Source organism: Pongo abelii, chromosome 2 (assembly GCF_028885655.2).
Source record: "Pongo abelii isolate AG06213 chromosome 2, NHGRI_mPonAbe1-v2.0_pri, whole genome shotgun sequence".
NCBI lineage: Eukaryota > Metazoa > Chordata > Mammalia > Primates > Hominidae > Pongo > Pongo abelii.
This window is the reverse complement of record NC_085928.1, coordinates 8,606,135-8,623,917: the sequence shown is the minus strand read 5'-3', so window position 1 is coordinate 8,623,917 and position 17,783 is coordinate 8,606,135. Positions and strand designations below refer to the sequence as shown.

Below are 17,783 nucleotides of genomic sequence, written 5' to 3'. Positions count from 1 at the left end.
ATAGAACAGAATAAAAAATATACCATACTTATTGTTTTTTTCAGCACCTTTGTGTGCTGGCTTGTGATTGTGTGTGTGTCTGTGTGTGTTTTACAATGGGCCATGTTCTTAAAAGTTTGAAAGCTATGGTTCTAGAGTATTGCATTTATAGAAGTCCAAAAAAAGGACAGAATGTAGTGTCTCTATGGCTCTCAGATAACAAAGCCAACAAATGGCTGTCTCCAGTTCCTAAGGCACTCAAAGAATGTGAGGAACCATGGTCATTTTATCTTTTTTTTGAGACAGTATCTTGCTCTGGCACCCAGGCTGAGATGCAGTGGCATGATGACAGCTCACTGCAGCCTCCACCTCCCAGGCTCAAGCCATCCTCCCACCTCATCCTTCTGAGCAGCTGGGACTATAAGCATGTGCTACCATGCCTAGCTGATTTTTAAATATTTTGTAGATTCAGGGTCCCACAACACTGCCCAGGCTGGTCTCAAACTTCTGTGCTCAAGGGCTCATCCTGTCTCAGCCTCCCAAAGTGCTAGGATTACAGGTGTGAGCCACTGCACCCAGTGAAGGACCATAGTCTTTTTTTTTTGAAGACAGAGTCTTACTCTGTTGCCCAGGCTGGAGTGCAGTGGCGATCTTTGCTCACTGCAACCTCCATCTTCCAGGTTCGAGTGATTCTCCTGCCTCAGCCTCCCAAGTAGCTGGGATTACAGGCGTGCACCACCACACACAGCTAATTTTTGTATTTTTAGAAAAGATGGGCTTTTGCCATACTGGCCAGGCTGGACTTGAACTCCTGACCTCAAGTGATCCGCCCGCCTCGGCCTCCCAAAGTGCTGGGATTATAGGAGTGAGCTACCACACCCGGGCTCATGGTGATTTTAAACACGAGGCCCAGAGATGAAGCAGCTTCCGCAAGGCCTTCTGGCTGGTACATACAGATAGATGCCCTGTCTGCTGTGAGGCATGTGCTGTGAGGTCTTCCAGCATCATCCTACCCATCCTGTTCATAGGTTTCCTGTATCAAGGGACTCCTATGGCAGGAATGGGCTGGGAACTGCTGTAGGTGGAAAACTAGACAAGACCCGCCACTGGGGCTGCCATGTACTCACTCCATAATCAGGACCTCCCAGCTCCTTTATCCGGACCTCCCAGTGTCCTTTCTCCCTTAGCAGCTTGTTAATTTCATCATTCAGGTCACGAATTCGAAATTCACCTAAACCAGCTAGAAAACAAAAAGGTTAACAATATCATTCCATAAAAATGAATGTCAACACCTCTAACACGTACATTTAGTATCATATCCTTAAAATGAATGTCAACACCTACGAAGGTATACCACATAAAAATATTCATCTAAATTGATAAGAAAAACCACCCAAATAAATGAAAGGACAAGAATTATAAACAGAGTTCCCACTAGTGTAAGAAAAAAAAATCCTTGAAAATAACTTCATCCTCATTAGCAACCAAAAAAATATAAACAACCCTGAAACAACCCGGCAGTTCCATTTATACAACTACTGAAATAACAAGCTCTTAAGAGAGAGGGGGAAACAGCAACCAAGGCCAGCAAAGACACAATAAGGCTGGGATACGCACCTAGGGATGGCAGCATTCTATGATGGTTTAGCGTTTTCAGGAAAGCAATGTATTGCTATATGGGAAAAATTTTTGGCAAGGACTATAGGGCTAAGAATTAAGGCTAAGGGATTAATTGAAAGGGATGTGCACAACAAATTTCACTGTGGTGCAGCTGGGGCATCACACCAAGAGAAGGTAGGAAAATGGTTAATGAACCCTAGTATGTTGAAATGAAACATCATGTAACTTTTGAAAGGGACAATTTGCACACAGTGGAGACACAGCAAGGCCTTTATGAGGTAATGCTGGATGACAACAGCAAATCCAGAAGGGCTCTTACACCTGGGTTACAGCTAAGACTGATGCTCTAGAAGATGGGCATGAAAGGACTTCTAGGGACGATGGATACTGCTTGTGGAGGTGGTGGCTTTCACGGGTATAAAAATCTGCTGCAACTCATCCAACTCTACATTAAAAACGGGGGAATTTTATTACATGTAATTCTTGCCTGGATAAAGTCCATTTTTTTAAAAAAGTCAAACAGGCCAGGTGCAGTGGCTCACGCCTGTAATCCCAGCACTCTGGGAAGCAGAAGTGGGTGGACTGCTTGAGCTCAGGAGTTCAAGACTAGCCTGGGCAACATAGTGAAATCCCATCTCCACCAAAAATATGAAAAATTAACTGGGTGTGGTGGCACATGCCTGTGGTTCCAGCTACTTGGGAGACTTAGGTGGGAGAATCACTTGAGCCCAGGAGGCAGAGACTGCAGTGAGCTGTAATAGCACCACTGCACTCCAGCCTGGGTGACAGAGTGAGTCCGCCATTCAAAAAAAAAAAGTCAAGTAAGAATACATTGTAACTGGGTGCGGTGGCTCACACCCGTAATCCCAGCCTTTTGGGAGGCAGAGGAGGGCAGATCACTTGAGGTCAGGAGTTCGAGACCAGCCTTGGCCAACATGGGGAGTCCTTGTCGCTACTAAAAATACAAAAATCAGCCGGGAGTGATGGTGCACGCTTGTAATCCCAGCTACTCAGGAAGCTGAGGTAGGAGAATAGCTTGAGCCTGGGAGGCAGAGGTTGCACTGAGCGAAGATCATGCCACTGCACTCCAGCCTGGGTGACAGGGCAAGACTGTCTCACAAAAAAAAAAAAAAAAAAAAAAAATACATTTTAGAACCTCCCACTCCCACGTTCTGTTCTATTAAGAAATAAAAAAGACCTGCCACCACCATGGTGAGACTTTCCAGTGCTAAAGACACAGAGAACTCAAGGCAGCCCAATCCTCTGAGGGCCTCAACCAAAGCAAAGGGAGAGGATTCCAGAAGCCTCTCCCAAAGCAAAGCCAAGGCATCTTGGAGAAAACAAGAATCACACGTTTTATTTTTTTTTATTGACTTTCCAAAATCTACATATAAAAACATTACTTTTTGGTACACAATTATGTGAGTTTTCACAAATGCATATAATCATGTAATCATCACCACAATTAAGACACAGAAAAGTTCCATCGCCCCAAAACATTCCCTTATGCACCACTATAGTCAACCCCTCCTCCTACCCAACTTTTGGCCACCAGTAAACACAATGTATTCTGTTCCTATAATTTTGCTTTTCCAGAACATCATATAAATGAGATCATAAATTATGTAGTATTTTGAGTTTTGTTTCTTTCACTCAGCATTATGCTGAGTTGAAATGTTTTAATTTTATTTATTTTTGTTTTATTTTTATTTATTCATCCATATGTTTTAATTTTATTTATTTACTTTAATTATTATTATTATTTACAGAGATGAGGCCTTACTATGTTACCCAAGCTGGTCTCCAACTCCTGAACTCAAAGCGATCCTCCCACCTTGGTCTCCCAAAGTGCTGGGGATTACAGGCATAAGCCACAGTGCCTAGCCTATATGTTTGTTTTTACTACTGAGTATTATTTTATTTTATAGACACACCTCAGTTTGTTTATCCATTCACCAGAAGGACCTTTGGGTTGCTTCCAGTTTTGGGGCTACTATAAACATTATGTATGAGTTTTTGTGTAACAGAAAAGTATTACATTTCTCTTGGAGAAATATCTAGGAGTGGAATTGATGGATCATAGGTTAAGTGTATGTTTAACTTTATAAGAAACCACCAAACCCCATTCTAAAGTAACTGTTCCATTTTGCCTCCTCACGAGAGTTCATTACTTCACATATTCACCTGCACTTGGCATTGTCACTATTTGTGTAAGTCATTCTATTAAGTGTGTAGTATCCCACTGTTTTTTTAATCTGCATTTCCTTTATGACTATTATGTTAAACACATGAAAAGATGCTCATTTGCATCTACATTTTATTTTATTTTATGTTTTGAGACAGAGTCTCGCTCTGTTGCCCAGGCTGGAGTGCAGTGGTACAATCTCAGCTCACTGCAACCTCTGCCTCTCACGTTCAAGCTATCCTCATGCCTCAGCCTCCCAAGTAGTTGAGATTACAGGTGTAAGCCACCATACCCAGCTAATTTTTGTATTTTTAGTAGAGACGGGGTTTTGCCATGTTGGCCAGGCTGGTCTCAAACTCCTGGCCTCAAGTGATCCACCCATCTCGGCCTCCCAAAGTGCTGGGATTACAGGCGTGAGCCACCATGCCCACCCTACGGATTTTCTTTGGTAAAGTATCTGTTCAAAATTTTGCCCACTTCTTAAAACAAATTATATTTTCTAATCGATGAATTTTTAAGAGTTATTTGTCATCCCTTTCTGCATTGAATTGTTTTCACAACTTTTGTCAAAAGTCAACTGACCAAACCAGACATAGTGGCTTATGCCTGTAATCCCAACACTCTGGGAGACACAGATGGGAAGACTGCTTAAGTCCAGCCTGGGCAACATAACAAGAGCCCATCTTTACCAAAAATTTAAAAATTAGCCAGGCAAGGCTGGGCACAGTGGCTCACACCTGTAATCCCAGCACTTTGGGAGGCCGAGGCAGGCAGATCACTTGAGGTTGGGAGTTTGAGACCAGTCTGACAAACAAGGATAAACCCTATCTCTACTAAAAATACAAACAATTAGCTGGGCATAGTGACACATGCCTGTAATCCCAGCTACTTGGGAGGCTGAGGCAGGAGAATCACTTGCACCCGGGAGGTGGAGGTGCGGTGAGCTGAGATCACGCCACTGCACTCCAGCCTGGCGACAAGAACAAAACTCCATCTCAAAAAAAAAAAAAAAAAAAAAAAATTAGCCAGGCACGCCAGGCACAGCAGCTCACGCCTATAATCCCAGCACTTTGGGAGGCCAAGGTGTGTGGATCAGGAGGTCAGGAGATGGAGACCATCCTGGCTAACACAGTGAAAACCCATCTCTACTAAAAAAAAAAAAAAAAATATATATATATATATATATATATGTATACAAAAAATCAGCCATGCATGGTGGCACGCACTTGTAGTCCCAGCTACTTGGGAGGCTGAGGCAGGCGAATCACTTAAACCCTGGAGGCAGTGAGCCGAGACCGTGCCACTGCACACCAGCCTGGGCAAAAGAGCAAGACTCCATCTCAAAAAAAAAAAAAAAAGAAAGAAAAAAATTAGCCAGGCATGGTGGCATGCGTCTGCCGTCTCAGCTACATGAGAGGTTGAGGCAAAAGGATCACTTGAGCCCAAGAGGTGGACGCTGCAGTGAGCTATGACTGCACCACTGTACTCCAGGCTACCCAGCCTGAGAAAGGCTCTGTCTCCAAAAAAAAAAAAAAGTCAACTGAATCATTTATGTGTGGCTCTATTTCTGGACTTCTAATGGACTTCTAATTCTGTTTCTTTGGTCTATGTAACCTGTCCTTTCACCAATACCACATTATCTGGAAGCTGGAGCTTTCTATTACATCTTGAAATCAGGTGGAATGAATGCTCCAATTTTGTTCCTTTTCAAAATTGTTTTGGCTATTGTAGTTCCTTTGCCTTTCCAATTAAATTTCAGACAGTCAATGTAAACAAAAAATCCTGTTAGAATTTTGATTGTGATATATTTGAAGAGAGAAAGAATTAACATCTATACTGTGTTAAGTCTTCCCATACAAGAGCACAGTGTATCTCCCCATTCATTCGGGTCTTCTTTGGTTTCTTTAGTCATCGCATCCTAGTTTTCAGCATACAGATCCTGACTGTATTTTGTTAGATTTATACCTAAGAATGGCCAGGCGCGGTGGCTCATGCCTGTAATTCCAGCACTTTGGGAGGCCGAGGCGGGTGGATCACAAGGTCAGGAGATCGAGACCATCCTGGCTAACATGGTGAAACCTCGTCTCTACTAAAAATACAAAAAAAATTAGCCAGGCGTGGTGGTGGGCGCCTGTAGTCCCAGCTACTCGGGAGGCTGAGGCAGGAGAATGGCAAGAACCCGGGGGGGCAGAGCTTGCAGTTAGCTGCACTCCAGAGCAAGACTCCGTCTCAAAAAAATAAATAAATAAAATTAAAATAAAAAAGATTTATACCTAAGTTATTTATTGTGTTTTGGTGCTTTTGTAAATAGCACTTTTAAAAAATGTTGTATTTCCAGCTGTTCAATGTTAGTATATAAAAATATAATTTTGAAGCTGAGCATGGTGGCTCACACCTGTAATCCCAGCACTTTAGGAGGCTGAAGCAGGCAGATCACTTGAGCCCAGAAGTTCCAGACCAGCCTAGCCAACATGGTGAAACTCTGTCTCTACTAAAAATACAAAAATCAGCCAGGTGTGGTGGTGGATGCCTGTAGTGCCAGCTACTCGAGAGGCTGAGGCAGAATAGCTTGAACCTGGGAGGCAGAGGTTGCAGTGAGCCAAGACTGGGCCACTGCACTCCAGCGTGGGTGACAGAGCAAGACTCTACCTCAAAAAAAAAAAAAAAAATATATATATATATATATAGATATAGATATAGATATATATATATTTATGGGTGTGTGTGTGTATATATATAATTCTGTATATTGAACTTCTTTTCTGTGATCTTGATAAATTCACTTATCCATTTTAGAAGTCTTTCTGTAGGTTCCTTGGGATTTTCTACATAGAAAATTATGTAAGATTTTAGGCTGGGCGTGGTGGCTCATGCCTATAATCCCAGTACTTTGGGAGGCAGAGGCGGGTGGATCACCTGAGGTTGGGAGTTCGAGACCAGGCTGGCCAACATGGCAAAACTGTCTCTACTAAAAATACAAAAATTGGCCGGGCATGGTGGCGCATGCCTGTAGTCCCAGCTACTCAGGAGGCTGAGGCAGGAGAATCACTTGAACCCAGGGGACAGAGGTTGCAGTGAGCCGAGACTGCACCACTGCACTTCAGCCTGGGCGACAGAGCGAGATTCCATCTCAAAAAAAAAGAAAATTATATAGGATTTTCTATGTTACAATAAAGACAGTTTTATTTATTACTTTCTAATCTTTATGCCTTATATTTCCTTTTTTTACTTTACTGCACTGGCTAGGATTTCTGGAATCACGCTGAATATAGTGGTCAGAATGGATGTCTTTGCCTCATTCCTGATCTTACGAGGAAAGCATTCATTCCTTCACCGTTAAATAGTTTATTGGCTATAGGTTTCTTATAAGTACTTTATCAGGGCCGGGTGTGGTGGCTCATGCCTGTAATCGCAGCTCTTAGGGAGGCCAAGGTGGGTGGATCACCTGAGGTTGGGAATTCGAGACCAGCCTTGCCAACGTGGTAAAACCCTGTCTCTACTGAAAATACAAAAATTAGCTAAGCGTGGTGGTTGGCGCCTACAATCCCAGCTACTCAGGAGGCTGAGGCAGGAGAATCACTTGAACTGAGAGGCGGAGGTTGCATTGAGCTGAAATTGCACCACTGCACTCCAGCATGGGTGACAAGAGCAAAACTCCGTCTCAGAAAAAAAAAAAGAAGTGCTTTATCAGGGTAAAAAGTTCCCTTTTATTCCCAGTTTGCTGAGTTCTTATCATGAATAAACGTCTAATTTTGTCAAATACTTTTTCTGCATCTACTTAGATCATCATACAGATTTTCTTCTTTAGAATGACACAGTGAATTCACTTATCTTTGAATGCTGAATCTACTATGGTTTTCCAGAATAAATCCTCCTTAGTTGTGGTGTATTATCTTTTTTATACATTGCTAGGTTTTTTTTTTCTTTGAGACGGAGTCTCGCTCTGTCGCCCAGGCTGGAGTGCAGTGGTGCGATCTCGGCTCACTGCAAGCTCCGCCTCCCGGGTTCCAGCGATTCGCCTGCCTCAGCCTCCCGGGAAGCTGGGACTACAGGCATCAGCCACCATGCCTGGCTAATTTTTTTGTATTTTTAGTAGAGACGGGGTTTCACCGTGTGTTAGCCAGGATGGTTTCGATCTTCTGATCTCGCGATCCACCCACCTCGGCCTCCCAAAGTGCTGGAATTACAGGCGTGAGCCACCACGCCTGGCCGTACATTGCTAGGTTTGATATGCTAATGTTTCATTAAAGATTTTTGTCTATATTCATAGGAAATATTGTCAGTAGTTATTTCTCATAATATCTTTTTGTGATTTTAGCATCAGGGTAATGCTGATACTAAAATTCATAAAATGAGTTAAAAAGTGTTCCCTCTTCTTCCATTTTCTTGAGGAAACTATGTGGAGTTGGTATTATTTCTTCCTTAAATATTTAGTAGAACTGACCAGTGAAGCCATCTGGGCCTGGAATTTTCTTTTAGAAAGGTATTTAGAAATGAATTCAATTTCTTTCCATCTTTTTTTTTTTTTTTTTGAGATGGACTGTCGCTCTGTCACCCAGGCCGGAGTGCAATGGCCCAATCTTGGCTCACTGCAACCTCTGCCTCCTGGGTTAAAGTGATTCTCCTGCCTCAGCCTCCCAAGTAGCTGGGATTACACACATGCGTCACCATGCCTGGCTAATTTTTGTATTTTTCATAGAGACAGGGTTTCACCATGTTGGCCAGCCTGGTCTTGAACTCCTAACCTCAGGTGATCCACCAAATTCCGCTTCCCAAAGTGTTGCAGTTACAGGCGTGAGCCACGGTGCACAGCCCCAATTTCTTTAACAGATATAGGACTACTCGGGTTTACCATTTCTTTTTGAACTGTCTCTAAACAGTAGAATTATTGACACTGTAGTTTATTTAGGATAATTACTTGTAAGAGGCTTAGCACATCCCTGGCCTCTACCCACTATGCGCCAGTAGCACCCTTCCAGTTGTAACAATCAAAAATTTCTTCAGGGCTGGGTGCAGTGGCTCACGCCTATAATCCCAACACTATGGGAGGGTGAGGTGGGCAGATCATGAGGTCAGGAGATCGAGACCATCCTGGCTAACATGGTGAAACCCCGTCTCTACTAAAAATACAAAAAAAAATTAGCTGGGCGTGGTGGTGGGCGCCTGTAGGCCCAGCTACTCAGGAGGCTGAGGCAGGAGATTCGCTTGAACCCGGGAGGCAGAGGCTGCGGTGAGCCAAGATAATGCCACTGCACTCCAGCCTGGGCAACAGAGCGAGACTCTGTCTCAAAACAAAACAAAACAAAACAAAATGAACTATTTCTTGGCCAGGCACTGTGGCTTACACCTGTAATCCTAGCACTTTAGAAGGCCGAGGAGGGTGGATCACCTGAGGTCAGGAATTGAAGACCAGCCTGTTCAACATGGTGAAACCCTGTCTCTACTAAAAAATTACAAAAATTTGGCCGGGTGCAGTGGCTCACGCCTGTAATCCCAGCACTTTGGGAGGCCAAGGCGGGCAGATCACGAGGTCCGGAGATCGAGACCATCCTGGCTAACACGGTGAAACCCCGTCTCTATTAAAAATACAAAAAATTAGGCCGGGCGCGGTGGCTCACGCCTGTAATCCCAGCACTTTGGGAGGCCGAGATGGGCGGATCATGAAGTCAGGAGGAGATCGAGACCATCCTGGCTAACACAGAGAAACCCCATCTCTACTAAAAATACAAAAAATTAGCCGGGCGTGGTGGCGGGCGCCTGTAGTCCCAGCTACTGGGGAGGCTGAGGCAGGAGAATGGCGTGAACCCGGGAGGCGGAGCTTGCAGTGAGCCGAGATTGCACCACTGCACTCCAGCCTGGGCGACAGAGCGAGACTCCGTCTCAGAAAAAAAAAAAAAAAAAAAAAAAAAAAATTAGCCAGGCGAGGTGGCGGGCGCCTGTAGTCCCAGCTACGCGGGAGGCTGAGGCAGGAGAATGGCATGAACCCCGGCGGGCGGAGCCTGCAGTGAGCCGAGATCGCACCACTGCACTCCAGCTTGGGTGAAAGAGTGAGACTCCGTCTCAAAAAAAAAAAAAAAAAAAAAAAAAAAAAATTAGCCAGGTATGATGGAGGGTGCCTGTAATCCCAGCTACTCGGGAGGCTGAGGTGGGAGAAACTGCTTGAACCCAGGGAGGTGGAGGTTGCAGTGAGCCGAGAACTCGCCGCTGCACTCTAGCCTGGGTGACAGAGTGAGACTCCATCTCAAAAAAAAAAAAGGACCACTTCTCTTAAGTGAGCTTTGGCAGTTTGTGTCTTGTAAGGAATTAACCTATTTCATCTAAGTTGTCAAATTTATGGGTATAACATTGTCTGTAATATTTCCTTATTATCCTTTTAATGTATGTAGATTCTATAGTAATATTCCCAATATTCTTAATTTGTGTATATTTTTTTCTCGGTCAGTCTACTAGAAGTTTATCAATTTTATTGATCTTTTCAAAGAACCAGCTGTTGGTCTGTTTTCTCTATTCATCTTGTTTTCAATGCTATTGATTTCTTATCTTTACTATTTCCTTCCTTCTGCTTGCTTTGGGTTTAATTTGCTCTTCTTTTCTAATTTCATAGGGTAGAAGCTTAGATCACTGATTTGAAAACTTTCATAATTTTCTATTATTTCAGTGCCACATATGTATTTTTTGTTTGTTTGTTTTGAGATGGAGTCCTGGAGTGCAGTGGCGCGATCTTGGCTCACTACAACCTCCACCTCCTGGGTTCAAGCGATTCTCCTGCTTTAGCCACCTGAGTAGCTGGGATTACAGGCACACACCACCACACCCAGCTAACTTTTGTATTTTTAGTAGAGACAGGGTTTCACCATGTTGGCCAGGATAGTCTCTTATCTCCTAACCCCATGATCCACCCGCCTCGGCCTCCCAAAGTGCTGGGATTACAGGTGTGAGCCACCACACCAGGCCAGTGCTATACATTTTTATCTAAGCATTATATCCCATAAATTTTTTCATCCCCTAAATTTTGACATTATGTTTTCACTCTAATTAAATTCAAAATATCTTCTAATTTCTTTGCTGTTTCCTCTCAGACACATGAATTATTTACAAGTACATTGTTTAATTTCCAAATATTTAGGAATTTTTCAGATATGAATCTGTTGTTATAATCAGAGAAAATACTCTGTGTAATTTCAATTTTTTTTTTTTTGAGATGGAGTTTCACTCTTGTTGCTGAAGCTGCAATGCAATAGCGTGATCTCGGCTCACTGTAACCTCCGCCCGTCAGGTTCAAGCGATTCTCCTGCCTCAGCCTCCCAAATAGCTGGGATTACAAGCATGAGCCACCACACCCAGCTAATTTTGTATTTTCATTAGAGATGAGGTTTCTCCATGTTGGTCAGGCTGGTCTCAAACTCCAAACCTTAGGGGATCCTCCCTCCTCAGCCTCCCAAAGTGCTGGGATTACAGGCGTGAGCTACTGCGCCCGGCCTCAAATATTTTAAATTTGCTAACATTTGTTCTGCAGCCCAGAATATGTTTTATTTTGGTGAATGTTCCATGTGCTCTTAAAAAAGACCATGTATTAGGCCAGGCATAGTGGCTCATACCTGTAATCCCAGAACTTTGGGAGGCTGAGGCGGACAAATCGCAAGGTCAGGAGATCAAGACCATCCTGGCTAACACGGTGAAACCCTGTCTCAACTAAAAGTACAGAAAAATTAGCCGGGCATGGTGGTGGGCACCTGTAGTCTCAGCTATTCGGGAGGCTGAGGCAGGAGAATGGCGTGAACCCGGAAGGCTGAGCTTGCAGTGAGCCGAGATCGCGCCACTGCACTCCAGCCTGGGTGACAGAGTGAGACTCTGTCTCAAAAAAAAAAAAAAAAAAAAAAAAAAAAAAAGACGTATTCTTTTTTGTTAGGTACAGTGTTGTGAGGTAGAGTATTCTACAACTTTCAACTACATCAAACTGACTGATCGTATTGATTGGCTCTTCTATGTCCTTACTGATTTACTATCTACTTGCTCTATTGATTATTGTGAAAGGAGTATTGAAGTCCTCAAGTCTAACTGTGGATTTGAGAATCAAGCACTTTAAAGGAACAAGTTTGCTTACCATTCTGAATCTGAGCCACTTTTTTAGAGATCTCTCCAATGATCTATTAAAAAAAAAGTAATACATTTTAATGATTTTTGAATATGTTAGAAAGCACAGAAAAACTATAATTCAAAATTAGTATTCAAAAATACTTAGACTTTTGGTCTAGCAGTCATTTAGATAATAAGAAGAAATGAGAGACTTGTTACTTCTACTGAAATCAGATTTACCCAGAACATACCTGTCGTCTCCACTTCTCAGCTTTAGGCAGCTCAGTACATTCTGAGGCCAGAAAGGGTCTTCGTTCCTAAGGAGAAAAAAAAAACACATTTCCATTATACTATTTAAAAGTTTCATACAACATTCACAACTGATTCAGGCCTTAAGCCTAAATCTAATGGCCTAAAAATATTTGAAGTTTTCATTCCAGATGATCTGCATCAAGCCTTAAACCTCATTCTACAATCTCTCCTTAGGAAAAACATTGATTGCATTGTATTTAGTATTGGAAAGAACTTAACTGTCCTGCAATAGAGAGACAGCCAAACTAGGTTATAGCTATTTCATGGCATATTTATAGTACCTTAAGAAACAATGTCTATCAGTGTTTAAAACAAACATACATAAATATGGGTGTATTCATATACATGTGTGTATATAAAATTAAAAAAAAATCCAAAGAATGGTATATATTATCTCTAATTTGGTGAGTCTCTAAGAAATGAAATAATTTACCGGTTTCAGCTTACAGCTGTTCTCCACATCATACTCCAGTCCCTATTCAATATTAGAGCTGGAGTAATAAAGGACCCAGTCATCAGGCCGGGCACGGCGGTTCATCCCTGTAATTCCCACTTTGGGAGGTCAAGGCAGGCAGATTGCTTGAGGCCTGGAGTTTGAGACCAGTCTGGCCAACATGGGGAAACCCTGTCTCTACTAAAAATATAAAAAAATTAGCTGGGTGTGGTGATATGTGCCTGTAATTCCAGCTACTCAGGAGGCTGAGGCAGGGGAATTGCTTGAATCAGGGAGTTGGAGGTTGCAGTGAGCCAGATCACGCCACTGCACTCCAGCCTGAGTGACAGAGCGTCCATCTCAAAAAAAAAAAGAGGGCCGGGCCCAGTCATTATAATACAAAAGAAACGGAAAAACAAGCAGCCAGATCCATCACCCTGCCTCAGCTGTGGGGAGGTATTGGAATTCAAGTGTACAGACTCTCAAGAGCGTCAGCAGGTACAGATAAGAAATAGAAATTTTGAAGTTTGAAGTCTGCTGACCTGGAGTGCAGCGGCGCGCTCTCGGTGCACTGCAACCTCCGTCTCCAGGGCTCAAGTGATTCTTCCGCCTCAGCCTCAAGTAGCTGGGATTACAGGTGCCTGCCACCATGCCCAGCTAATTTTTGTATTTTTAGTAGAGACGGGGTTTCACCATGTTAATCAGGCTGGCCTCAAACTCCTGACCTCAAGTGATCCACCCCCCTCAGCCTCTCAAAGTGCTGGGATTACAGGCGTGAGCCACTGCACCCTGCTTTTTTTTTTTTTTTTTTTTTCTGACAGGTTCTCACTGTGTCACCCAGGCTGGAGTGCAGTGGCATGATCATGGCTCCCTGCAATGTAAGACTCCTGCATTCAAGCGATTCTCCTGCCTCAGCCTCCCCAGTAGCTGGGACTACAGGCAGGTGCCACCATGCCTGGCTAGGCTAATCTTTGTATTTTTTGTAAAGAAGGGATTTTGCCATGTTGCCCAGACTGGTCTCAAACTCCTAGACTCAAGTGATCCACCCACCTCAGCCTCCCAAAGTATCGGGATTACAGGCATGAGCCACTGCGCCCAGCCTGCATTTATTCTTGACACTTTACAATTCATGAGGAAGATTTACACCAACCTTCACTTTTCCCTCTTCCAGCTGAGCCTGGCGAAATCTTGCTAAGGCCGTCCTACCAGGGATATAAAAGACTCCATTAGATCCTGCTCATACCGACTTCTCATTACCCATGTTCCTGGATGGGGTAGATCTGCTTATGACCATATTTAATGTCATTCATATATATATATAGTAATTAAGAAATCACAGAGTAGTTAGGGACTTCCATGTTCTCAAGAGTAGGGATTATGAGGCAATTTGTATTCCTGAATACCCAAGAATCTATTTTACTTACACTACACATAAGGACTGTGGGAAACTCTACTTATCAGACCACTGTGATAAGCAATACATCCAGGTGTTAAAAGACTAACATCATGGTGTTCCCTGGCTGTCACTCTCACAACCCCTACACCAACCACAGGTGAACAAATGTTCATCCAGTGTTTAAGTTCTGGAAACTGTGAGAAAACACATAAATGGAGAAAACAAATGGGCAAAAACAGGAATGCTATTTTTAACATATGTAAAGAAAGAAACAACTTCTCAAAAGGCTCAGATACCAAAAAGAGGAAATACACAAAGAGTTACATGGTGGTTATTAAGTTACAAAAAATTTACAGCCAAAAACAAGTTGATACTTACATGGCCTTTTCTGCATTTCGGGCCTGGAAAGAGAGAAAAGAGAAGAAAAATGCCCATGTTTAAAATATATTTTTTTCTTGCCATTTACTTTTTATTGAAAAGTTTTACAAGAATACAATCACAAGCAAACCACTTGAAGTACTATATGAACAACAATAAACAAAAATCAAAAGATGTCCAAATCCTGTGACCAAGTCTGCTCCTCCCTCTACTTAAAATCTTTACTCCTCCACTGACCCTAACGCCTTGTATCTGGCTAACTTGCATTATTCTTCCTTCAAATTTTACTTGTTTCCTGACCACCCAGAACATTATTCTGTGACCCCTTCTTCCCAGTTAGGCTGGTGTCCTCTATCAAGGATTATACTTACCGTGGCATTTAACACCCAGCATCACAATTGCCTGTTCCCTGCCAGTGGTATTTGGGGAAAATAAGTCTGAAGACTGCCTTTCGTAAAGTTTTATGTAAGTACTGTCACACTAAATGTCAACTCAATTATCCCTGAAACACAGTGTCTGACAGAGAACGAGTTTTCTGGGTTGTAGTCTAGGTAGAAAGAGTCCTGGCTAAGTCAGGGACTTACATTCCCAGTTCTTCCACTTACCATCTGTGAGAAGTAGTCTCTCTATCACTCAGTTTCCCCATCTTTACAATAGAGATCATACCTCATCTTACAGAGCTGTCACGATATCTTCATGAGACAAATACACCAGGCATGCAATTTATAGACACTCAGCAAAATCGAGTTCAATTTAAATCTCTTTTGAGATTCTCCCCTTCAACTGACACAGAAACAAACTTGGCAAATGCCTGGTAGATAGGCAAACACCGCAGTAATTTGGGATATACCTTCTCACAGAAACGGCTACTACTTTTTTTTTTTTTTTTTGAGACGGAGTCTCGCTCTGTCGCCCAGGCTGGAGTGCAGTGGCGCGATCTCGGCTCACTGCAAACTCCGCCTCCCGGGTTCACACCATTCTCCTGCCTCAGCCTCCCGCGAAACGGCTACTTCTATTCCACTGGTTTCTCTCTTTTTCTTGGGAGCTTCTGCTCATCAATCTACAATGGCTTCCAATATATCTCTTATAACCTAACCATGACGCCCAATGTTTCTTATAGGGGCTTCACTTAATGAAAATAATACAGTAGCCAATATTACGTAGTGCCGGTACCAATCATCTTTGTACCCGCACTACGTGTATTCTTATATTTACACGTCATAAATGCTTCTTGAAGAAATGAAGAAACCAACAAATGACGCCAGACCACAGAGAGCACACCCTCATAGAACACTTTCTGTCTACGCCATTCATTTATTCAATAGTTATTCAACATCTGCAACGACTTTGTGTCAGACATTAAGGAAGCAATAAGGAAAAGACCCTACCCTCGTGATGTTCGTATATTATGGAGCAGACTGAGAACGGACATAAATGAAATAATCCCAGAAATATATAGTCACAACTGCTCTTAATCTTCTCTGTGGTATTTAGGGACAAACAGCCGGCCCACACTATGCACCGTAACTCGGAGGGAGACCTAGCGCTTCTCCGTGTTTCAATTTCCCTCAGGTTAACGTAAAGAGCTTCATCGGGATTAAGACACTGTCCAGGACGGTAACGCGGCTCCCGAGTTTCCAGTTTTCCAATTTGTGACAGCTAATGGAGGCAGGAAGAGAATCCCCTCGTTACACCAAGGAACCTGAAGCTCTCAGCACTGCACGCCTGAGCCTCTACCGAACGAGCGCCCCAGGTGGACTGGGCGCCCCCCCGCCTGCCCGCCCATCCACTCGCTCCCTCAGCCGCCCACCCTACTCACCATGGTGTCGCTAAGGGCGCCGTCCTGGAGCCCCGAGGCCCCTGTCCAAGAAACTCCACAGGCCCAGAAGACGCCGACGCTCACAGGACCTGAAGATTCTAACTACCCACAGACACTGATGTTTTGTCGGAAACGTAGAAGAAAGGGACCGGAGGTGAACGGGAGTATCGGAAGTGCCCAGACGAAGCCGACGCTCACAGGAACTGAAGATTCTAACTACCCACAGACACTGATGTTTTGCCGGAAACGTAAAAGACAGGGACCGGAAGTGAATGGGAGTACCGGAAGTGCCCAGACGAAGCGGACGCTCACAGAAACTGAAGCGTCTAACTGCCCACAGACACTGTTTTGTCGGAAACGTAAAAGAAAGGGACAGGAAGTGAACTTCGTCCGGAAGTGCCCGGACGAAGCGATGCTCACAGGAACTGAAGATTCTAACTGCCCACAGAGCCTGATGTTTTGTGGGAAACGTAAAAGAAAGGGACCGGAAGTGCAAGGGAGGACCGGAAGTGAAAGGGAGATCCGGCCGGAGATTGGGAGAGAAAATTCCCGCGCTCCGGCAGGCGGTCTTCCGGTAGCGCCGGCACGCGGCATCATCACACGCAGACGTGTGATCGGGCTTGCGCAGAGGGACTGGCTCAGAGGGACTGGCGGTTTTCGGACACAGCCCGGGCGACGGGTCTTAGCTCTAGAAACAGGCATACTAAATGTCTTGCGTTCACTATTGGTACTGCGGGAGCAGGCAGCGCTGGGCGCGGTCTGAGTGATTGCCGCTACTCTAATCCCACCGGCTTCCTTCTTGGTTCTTCTGTGAGAGCAAATGTCCCCTTTTGGAAATTACTCGACCTCATCTCTGCGACTAGGGATCTACAGCCCCGACAGCTCCTCTAGTGGGAGCTGGAGTGTGCGTCCTGGAGTTGGAGCTGGCTGGGCTTCGTAAACTCCTTTACTTTTCCCTGTCACTTCTTAGGGCCATTTCTAGTTTTTCTGAGCTGGTCTGTTGGAATCCCGGGGCCTTTCAGAGCTGGACGATGCTTGAGGTCATCCTCTTTTAAAATTTTAAGTTCCAGGCAAAAAGTGCCACTTAGGGCAGGAGGGTGGTTGGAGAAGTGCGGTCACTGTGTCCTGAGCACATTGCTGGGACCAGAAGATCGTTAGACAAGGACCAGGAAGACAGGAGAGGTCCCTGGTAGGAGACGTTTTGATGGTTATTCCCGCATGGTGTCAGCAATGAGAGGAACTGTGGTGGGGAATTCAGGTGAGGGCCCGCAGCAAATTCTGTTACAGCCGCTTTCCCCTTTCAAGCATGGTGCCTTAGCTGCAGGGACTCCCTCCACCATGGGACCTAACTAGTGATGGGCACCCTAGCCGCAGGCAGGAGGCACAAGCCAAAGAGAGAAGCAGCTGACATGTGGTTCAGGATCAGACAGGACAGGAAAAGTACTTAGAATAGTCACCTGAATCTCATACCTGAAATGTGACAATTTTTTTTTTTTATTATTAAGTATTTATTGATCATTCTTGGGTGTTTCTCGGAGAGGGGGATATGGCAGGGTCATAGGATAATAGTGGAGAGAAGGTCAGG

The 17,783-nt window shown here is 44.1% G+C and overlaps 2 protein-coding genes across 2 annotated transcripts in view; one reads left to right on the top strand and one right to left on the bottom strand.

Annotated features, from left to right (window-relative positions):
- Positions 1-16,337, bottom strand: part of ISY1 (ISY1 splicing factor homolog) — a 31,482-nt gene extending 15,145 nt beyond the window's left edge. The window contains exons 1-6 of the mRNA XM_002813154.6: positions 16,199-16,337; positions 14,380-14,402; positions 13,756-13,807; positions 12,112-12,177; positions 11,889-11,931; positions 1,107-1,219 (exon numbers count right to left, since the gene is read on the bottom strand). Coding sequence (XP_002813200.1) covers positions 1,107-1,219; positions 11,889-11,931; positions 12,112-12,177; positions 13,756-13,807; positions 14,380-14,402; positions 16,199-16,201 — 300 coding nt within the window. The 5' untranslated portion in view covers positions 16,202-16,337. The remainder of the gene's footprint in view (positions 1-1,106; positions 1,220-11,888; positions 11,932-12,111; positions 12,178-13,755; positions 13,808-14,379; positions 14,403-16,198) is intronic.
- Positions 15,571-17,783, top strand: part of LOC134761106 (uncharacterized) — an 11,408-nt gene continuing 9,195 nt past the window's right edge. Inside the window, exon 1 of the mRNA XM_063722447.1 lies at positions 15,571-17,456. Coding sequence (XP_063578517.1) covers positions 16,200-16,961 — 762 coding nt within the window. The 5' untranslated portion in view covers positions 15,571-16,199 and the 3' untranslated portion in view covers positions 16,962-17,456. The remainder of the gene's footprint in view (positions 17,457-17,783) is intronic.